At 36.1% G+C, this 9,109-nt stretch overlaps 1 protein-coding gene across 1 annotated transcript in view; it reads right to left on the bottom strand.

Annotated features, from left to right (window-relative positions):
- Window positions 1-281: 281 nt before the first annotated feature.
- LOC118278269 (atrial natriuretic peptide receptor 2) overlaps window positions 282-9,109 on the bottom strand; it is a 76,505-nt gene continuing 67,677 nt past the window's right edge. The window contains exons 6-8 of the mRNA XM_035597477.2: window positions 8,358-8,532; window positions 4,471-4,661; window positions 282-3,598 (exon numbers count right to left, since the gene is read on the bottom strand). Coding sequence (XP_035453370.2) covers window positions 3,080-3,598; window positions 4,471-4,661; window positions 8,358-8,532 — 885 coding nt within the window. The 3' untranslated portion in view covers window positions 282-3,079. The remainder of the gene's footprint in view (window positions 3,599-4,470; window positions 4,662-8,357; window positions 8,533-9,109) is intronic.

Genomic DNA, 9,109 nt, shown 5'->3' with positions numbered 1-9,109 from the left:
GTCCCTCTTAATCACTGATTCCTCAACAAACCTTAAATTAATTATTAAATTATCGGCTTACTCACGTACTGTTTTGACGAGGAACTCGACTAGTTTCAAGCCATGCTAGAGGCCTTAAATTTCCTTACCCCAAAAGGCAATGCAGTTGTAACGCCTTTGGTGTTTCGGTTGTCCATGGACGGCGGCGATTGCTTACTATCAAGTGTTACGTCAGCTCGTTTACCGGCTTATACCATAAAAAAGCCTTTTTAAAGTCTATAATAAAATTGAAACAAATAATAAATTATTATAATATCAGTTTATTAATATGATTTAAACAATGACGCAACAGATCGTGCACATCAGACAAAGGAACTCTTTAATAAATAAACTATACAGCTATATATTAAAATTATAAAACAATTCAGATTCACAGCTCTATATAAGTTGTACTTCAATAATAAATATAATATCACAATCAAAAGTTTAAAACAGACTAGAAATAGAGATCTTTACTTATAATTCTATTTTTATATAATATAATATAATGTGTTTTTATATAACAATGAAAATATAGGTATCTACTTTTGGATACAATATAGATAATTTATTGAAATTGAGCTAAAAATAACATAGTAATATTTACTCTCTATATATAAACCAACGATATAAGGTAAGCGTCCACAGACCCGCATCGCACGTATCGCACGCATTTCGTATGACGTCATCAGTACGCATCGTATGTAGTGTAGGCATTGCCGATGATACGGTGCGTACGATGCGGCCCAGTAGACGCTTACCTATAATTAACTGTATTCATACACCAACTGTCAATTTAGATATTTTTGTAGCTATAAATGGTGAATACGTCGATGAATGCTATGCAGTCAACCAAACAACAAAACGAACTAATGAATAGACACATACGCAATGATCACCTTTTGTCCAAAACTATATTGAATATATTCATAAAGCTATTCAATTGTATAAACTAGGTACTGATTGCCCAAATAGGGTAGATGAATCATTTTTATTTTAATGTCCGTCTTGTATATTGTTTTAAAACATTAGACATGTGTATATTTTTCGGGAAACAAATACTTTCGAAGATATAACTATTGATTTGAAATGTCGCATTATATTACTTTTTATGAAGGTACATTTTATACGTAGAAATGACGTATTTGCTCCCAATCCTCAACTTTGATTCGTTTTATCTAAGTATTGTTATCTTGTATGACAATATAAAAAAAAATATGTGTCTAATATTATTTCATCACTAGAACCTATTACGGGACATTTACCATGTTTATTTAATTTGGCGAGTTTCCGATATTTCGGCACTGTTGCAAGCGCCATGATCACGGATTAATATTATAAAGTGGATAAATTCTATAAAGTGGACTGTAGCTGTGGCAAATCATATATCGGTCAGACTAAGCGTACTGTGGCTTGTAGAATTTCTGAGCATATCAGAGCGGTGAAAAACAACGACGCACAAAAATCCGCTATAGCTCAACACATCTTGGAGGCTGGATCAAACCACTGGATTGAGTTACATAACCCACAAGTTATCTCGACAGAACGCCACTATATACCTAGACTGGTAAGAGAAGCGATTGAGATAACCAAGTACAAAAACTTCAACCGGGAGGATGGGTTTCAACTGTCGAGGGCTTGGAATCCAGTGGTCCAACTGTGTAAAACCCGAAAAAGTGCCAAGAAAGAAAAATTCGCGAGCGGACACAGTGAGTTTTGTGTGTCGAGAGTTAAACCGAGTTACAAGTGACAATGGTAGTGGTGTTAGTGATGTCAGCAAGAAACGAACGAGAAAGCGGGTAGACCGATTTGTCTGCTCGTGAACACCCACCCGCATTTACTCCAGTTAATCCGTGATCATGGCGCTTGCAACAGTGCCGAAATATCGGAAACTCGCCAAATTAAATAAACATGGTAAATGTCCCGTAATAGGTTCTAGTGATGGTGTTAGTGACCATGTCAGTTTAAAAACTAATATTATTTCATTACCTAACTGACGGACTAAATAGATTTTTAATTTTCATACCCGGTCATCATCCCTATTGTATCCAAACTCACAATAAATATCTCGTTAAGCTAATAACAGATTTCATTGAAACATCGAAATTATCTAAAAATGCTTACAGCATAAAATGCAACGAACGTTCTAAAATTAGAAGAGTCTAACAACCACTTAGCATCTATTTATATGTTTGATAAAATCAGAAAGTCATCTAGATAAGCGTAAAACACTTTTTTATTTACTTACATGTGACGTGAAGTCCACTAAGGGAATGACAATACAACACCTAATATGGTGTGAAAAGTTAATTTTTGTATTACAACTATCATGTGACATATTACATTAATTAGGTTGCACGGTTTAGCCACGTAACCTCTCGAGAGTTGCCTCGACTAATTTCAAGCCACGCCCGTAACCAAGCAAGATGGCCGCACGATAATTGTTGCGCATGCCGTTCTCGGTTATGGGTCCCTAGCTGGCTTGAAATTAGTTGAGTATCATCAGATAGTTGCTTGATTAAGTCGTGCAATCTAATTAAAGTTAAACTTTATCAATGTATGTACAAATGTCTTAGTAACGACGAGTATACAATGGACTAGAAAGATACGGAAGTATAAAAGGTCAGTAAAAACACTACAGGGCCCAAGTGTATAATACAATAATAGTTACTTTTTAATATTCACACATAATATTCTCACTACATCTTTCTTGAAATCGCTTCTGCGACCGTTTTTCTTAAAACTAGTACACGTATAATAAATATCTATGAGATACATTTAAAATCGTCTATTAATACTTAACTAGAATTCGGAGGGTCTTTGGTCACCCACTACATTTAACATGTTTTTCTTAAGAATGTTAAGTTTTAATATTATTAATATAATAATTTCTCAAAACAATAATGACTAGACTATCCAAGAAATCTATGTGCTTGGCACAAAATACATTTTTTGTTTTATATTTTTTTGTGTGAAATTAGTTTCCCTATAAACGTTTCTAAAGTTACAAAATTTCTGTTTAGACCGGGCAGGGAAAGTCAGTAAGCGTTCCTTCGTCATTTCAGTCTTCATTTTTTATTTTCGTCTTCGAGCATTTGTTGCCATCATTGGTGATCACACAGCTATTGAACCTGTTCACTACATCTCGCACCTTACCTTTGCTAATCACGAGCTCTTTGTCATAAGTTGGAGTTATCAGACCTTTTTCGTTTCCATTGCACAATGGTTTGTTGGTTGCCGTGACAAAATTTGCGCTTTGCGACTTCCGAAATTCTCTGACGGCGATGTCTATGTTGTTGATTAAGTCTTTAGCGACGAATGTTGCTATCTCATGTTTGATGCGGTCTCTCTCGCTCTGTATCTCCAGTGGTCGGTGGTTTTCTTTCGTTTCTGGCATGTTCTGTTCAGGGCTGTGACTCTGTGTTAAAGAATGGGAAGCAGGGCTGTCAGGACCCTGGAACGTGATGCTTGGATTGTTCACCAAAGTGCTCTGAACATGGTTTGTTTGGGTGTAGTAACATTCTTGATTTTCTGGCTTTTTCTCTCCGATCAGCCAGTATGTTACCATTTTGCCTTTGCCCTGTTAAAAGAAAGATAAACGATAAAGAAAAAGATATAACGACAGCAAATTGAGTCCATTCAGATTCAATTATTAAAGTTAATAAGAATTTTGGAAGATTAAACGACTCAAATATAGATGGATGGTTATAAATTATGAACAGGCGTAATGCTTAAAGATTTATTGTGAAGATATTCTCATTTATTATTAGATCTGAATCCATCTATCTTCCTTTAAATCTTGGAAGTCGATTTGTTATGAAAATTCATAAGGCGACAGTAGACTGTAGAACAAGACAAAGCGATGTTTATTTATTATGCTGGCCTTTGACATGGTAAAGAGTGTACGGAAATACACAAATACAATGGCAGTTTCTCTACAATATCTCTTAAAACTTATTTTTATTTTCAACTTGTAACTTGTATTTGTACATTTTATTTATTCTAACTACAGTTTCTTGTATTTAAAATAAATAAATCTAAACGAGAGATAGGACAGAGACCCAGGAAGATTCGACTTCTAAAAGGTAATGATTTTCGGTGGTTTTTTAATAGCAGAATCTGAAAATTAACACGTTAACTGCCACGTAGGTCACCGGTGACCTACGTTAGTGGAGGATTTGCCATCAAGAGTTTTCTAATGGCAGTTAAAATTTGGTTTAAACTAAAATGCAGTAGCAATGGAACACGTTTTCTAACAACAATTTGCGGATCACATAAAGAGTTGCTCCGTGCGGAAATCGAACCCGCTATATGTTGTATGGCAGCCGGTTACCCAGCCACCGCGCTAACCGTGCAGTTAATCACTGACTGACTAAATAGCTGGCAAAAACTGATACATCCACATGTCCCTACATTGAAGAAAAGTTAATAAGTATTAAGAAAGCAACCAACCTTCATGGAGATTTCTCCCCTGCATTCAAGTTCGAAGCAGTCATACAAGTCGAGAACCTCCTTGGTCTTCGGACTGACATGTATCTTGAGAGCCTCTCCGTGTGACTCCATCCGTGATGCGGTGTTCACCGTGTCTCCGAAGAGGCAGTATCGAGGCATCTTCAGACCCACCACTCCAGCCACGCAAGGTCCTGGGAAAGAGATGAACTGTTACTAGCACTGCCGATAGTACAGAAAAATTGCATATTTTGTGGGAGAGCCATGCTTCAGCACGAATGGGCCGGTTCGACCAGAGTGATACCACGGCCTCACAGAAAACCGACTTGAAACAACGTTGTGTTTCGTAGTGTGAGTGAGGTTACCGGATGCCCAATTACCCCCCCCTTGGGAAGGGGGTAATTGGGTCTTTCAACCCACGATTCAGATGTCATTCCAACCCACGATTCCTCAACAACCCTTAAATTCCTAACCACCAAATGGTATGCAACGCGTTTGTAACGCCTCTGGTATTTCGCATGTCAAAGATTTAAAATAATATCTATTTCTTAGAGTTACGTTCTGTTCTACTTCAAATGCTAAAATACAAAAGGTTTCAGCACAACACAACGAAACAAAAAAAATAAAGAAAATTGAAATAACTTCACAACACTATTATACGACACCTTCTGTGAAAACATCAACTACAATTTGTAGAATAATATTTTACCTTCCTACTGTAAGCGAGTTTTTGTCAAAAATTTGAATGTACTTTGCACCTGTGTTGGTTAAATTATGGGTCTCATTGTTATTCTGTTACAAAGAGACCTCACAATACACCCTGTAGTCTGAAAAGATGGCCTTAATGTAATTTGGACCTCTGAAAGCCGTTGGTCTAGTGAAACACTTATAAAGTTATGTGTTTGATTCCCTGTGCTATAAAAAGAAATATAAATCGTTAGTAATATTTAATTTAATAAATCTATAATAATGTTTTCGTTTATCTTTGTTTCAAGACGGAAAGAAGCTATTTTATGATATAAGTGTCTAAAGATAGTTGGGAGGTTTTTTGAGGGGGAAAAAGTCATCCAATGACTTTACCCGCCTTGGGCGAGGTGGGACTGACAAAAAACCACCCCGTTCCTACTCCTGCTTTACGAGCCGGAGCCCCGGTATAACCCGCTGGCTAGTCCGCAGCTCCGGAGATAGTTAGGAGGCTAGAAAGTTGTCTAAACTTTTTTTTCTTTAGACCACGCAAGCAAAGCCACAAACAACAGCTAGTATAAGATGTTTGAATGTTATGTATCCTATTTACCTCTGCTACAAGTATAACCTTCAACAAATAATATTACAACCATATTTTGAGAAAAGTAAGCTATCTGTTGAGCCTGTATAATACTCTCTACCCAATAAGGCATCAGGAAGATGATAACTGAACTCCTATACTCAACCTGTAAGCCCCGGCTTTGCTCGACAAAACACACCAAAGCTATGTTTAAGTATGAGATAAATATTGAGGGGAAACCGCTATGAAATATTCATACTACATAATATCAAATCACGGGAGTTCACCTTGGAAGGTAGGTAGAAGTATTTATATGGTATACGCACTCTTCAAATATTCATTGTGCTGTTGGGATAGACAAATCGTTATTTGGATACTTTGAAGGGTATAATTTTTTTTTCTTTTTAAAATATATTGATAGGTATTTGGGGCAAACTAATAGCTTTTTGTTAATAAACATTAGATTTATTGTTTGGTTCTAAGACATCATCGATGGTTACGTAGTCGCGTCGTAAGTCTACACCTCTGTGATGTATCATTTTCATAAATCAGTCATCATCATCATCATCATCAGCCGAGAGACGTCCACTGTTGAACAAAGGCCTCCCCCTTAGTCATCAATAATTGCCAATAATACTTATTTATGAGTAATAATAATACATAAGGCCTTTGTGATGATTGATGTTTTTTCAAAACGTATGAAATATCGCGTGATCTTAAAATTTTCCACAGAACTTTTCGAAAACTTTCATTTTAATGTTTCATGTTTCGTGGTTAAAAACTTGAGCCCTTACTAAAGAGATAGTTTGCATATAATATATGTAATATATGAAAGTATATTTCGTATTATAACATTTCATAGTTACTTGTTATTATTATACTTAGCAATTGATATGCCTCGCGCACAAAGTTGACAGGAAGATTCATTACGATGTCTGGACGTACGCTCACAGAAAATAATGTTTTATTTAGACAGATAGCGTACCTACATAATAGGGCTGGGCAATACAGAATATTTAAGAAAAATGGCATCAAAGCTTTTCAAATTAATTATGTCTTTAAAACATAGATTACCTTTAAAAGAAACATTAATTTCGACCGCAAGCTCAGTAAACTCAAAGATCAAAATAAATGTTTCAACTCTATCGTTTTCCGTTATCTAGTCCTTAAAAACCTTTTTAAACCAGTAATACCTACATACAAAAATATGCTAAACGATTTTAATATGTATGGTCATCAAAAAGAAGAAGTATTAGCAAAAATCTAATTGATCTTTTGTCAGTAAGGGGCATAAATTCCAATTACTATATTTGACACAAACAAACAAACAGGTCAAGCTAAATAAAACTGTTTAAATACAAATATATTCTGAGTATCGCCATCATCAGTATGTTATCTGAATCCATTTTACTAACAGAAATAACCCATGCAGCAATTTAACCAAGAAAATATAGTTATCCTACGCCTCAGTTAACTTGATACAATTAATCGATGTGCAATGGTAGGTGTTATTTAAGCGTGGGTGCTCCATAGTTTACCAGCATATACTCTACAGATGGATTTTACGACTTAACATCAAAGACAATAAAGTTGAAAATCGAATGAAGGAATTCAATATAAGGGGATAGGTTGATATGCTGTGTGACTGTACATACTTAATGTATGTACGTGTGTAGGTCTGTACATAATTGAATTATTGATACATTAGTCTCACCGAACTTGACAGCTCGAGTACTAACTAATGTATTTCAAATTGATTTACTGTTGCTCATGGACTGTGTGATATGGTTCTAGAAGTTTCAAGGTCGTCTATATTCCGTTATACGTTAGTCTTTTGTTTTTATGTCACTTAATGTTTTAAGTGACATAAAAACAAAAGATATGGCTTCTATCTAGTCTAGTTTTTTGTGCTTTTGTTAAGTCATAGTGTTTATGTATTAGGTTTTTATTTCTTTTGTATTTATGATAAAATTTATTATCCTTTTGATACTGAGCAAACTCCCTTATAAGGATAGGCAAAAACTATAGAGCAAAAGTATAATTTGTTTTTCATACGCGTTATAGTATTGTTCATAGTATGATTAATAATACGATTTAGGCCAAGAATCGATGTTGTTCTTTTCTATCATCCCAAATACTCCCAAGATGTTTCCTTAAAATCTTTTTACCTACTAAGCCAGGTCTCGTCGTCGTATCATCACGGAGGGATAGGCAGAAGTGCACATTTCGGCACGTAATGCCACTCTGTACAATGTACACCCACTTTTCACCATTTGTGTTAAGTCCCATATAATAGGGAGTGAGCCTATTGCCATATACTCGGCACAATTCCAGACTCCGTGCTACTAACAGAGAAATTATCGATAAACCGAAAAAGGGCAGGCAGTCCAGTTCCTCTACCACAAGTTTAAAGCAATAGTATTTGTCGATAGTCGCTAGCGACGACGTAAATTTTTTATTTGGCAAATTTTGGCATTGTAAAATTTAACTTGCAAAAAATGTACGTCGTCTCTAGCGACTATTGACAAATATTTTTGCTTCAAATTCATGGTAGAGTTACAAGTCAGTAAGCCAGGTCTTTACCTAATTACTCCCCAAAATGTTTTATACTCAGTAATATCCTTACCTGTATGCATCCCAATCCTCAGTAACAGCCGTTCTCCAGGCCGATGCGGCACTGTCTTCACGCGCACAGCGTTCAGGAGCGCGAGGGACATGCGCGCGATCTCAGCCGCGTGCCGATTGCCATTGCGCATCGGCAGGCCTGACACCACCATGTATGCGTCTCCAATTGTCTCTACCTAAGGAACAAAAAAAGGATTGTTAGAAACATTTAGCTAATTGTTGAAACTTTAAATGTGTTTGTAAAATGACTTCAAACTGTGAAATCTACATACTAATACATCGTATACTAAATCTCCACGCTCAGCAGATGGGTTGAAGGTACAAAGAATAGAATAGAATAAGATAAGATAGTGAGATAGAGGGGGAGCCATGCTTCGGCACGAATGGCCCGGACCGGAGTGATACCACGGCCTCACAGAAAACCGACGTAAAACAAAGTTTGCGTTGTTTTTCATTGCATGAATGAGGTTACCAGAAGCCCCAATTACCCCCCTTCCCAATTTTCCCAAACCACAATTTACCAACAACCCTTAAATTCCTAACCCCCAAAAGGCCGGAATTAGCTAGCGTTTAATAATACCAACTTCAGTTAGTAGTTGCATTTACGGCCATCTGAATAACTTATTAAATAAATCAAAGCCTTCCAATGAATTGGACATATTCAATTATTGAACAGAATCAAATTAATTTCCTTTGTACAATAATATTGATGCATTCGACAGCATTATTACTGGATTTCCTTGCCATTATAAT

Source organism: Spodoptera frugiperda, chromosome 18, assembly GCF_023101765.2.
Source record: "Spodoptera frugiperda isolate SF20-4 chromosome 18, AGI-APGP_CSIRO_Sfru_2.0, whole genome shotgun sequence".
Taxonomy (NCBI): domain Eukaryota; kingdom Metazoa; phylum Arthropoda; class Insecta; order Lepidoptera; family Noctuidae; genus Spodoptera; species Spodoptera frugiperda.
The sequence above is the reverse complement of the archived record's forward strand: the minus strand, read 5'-3'. Positions and strand labels throughout refer to the sequence as shown.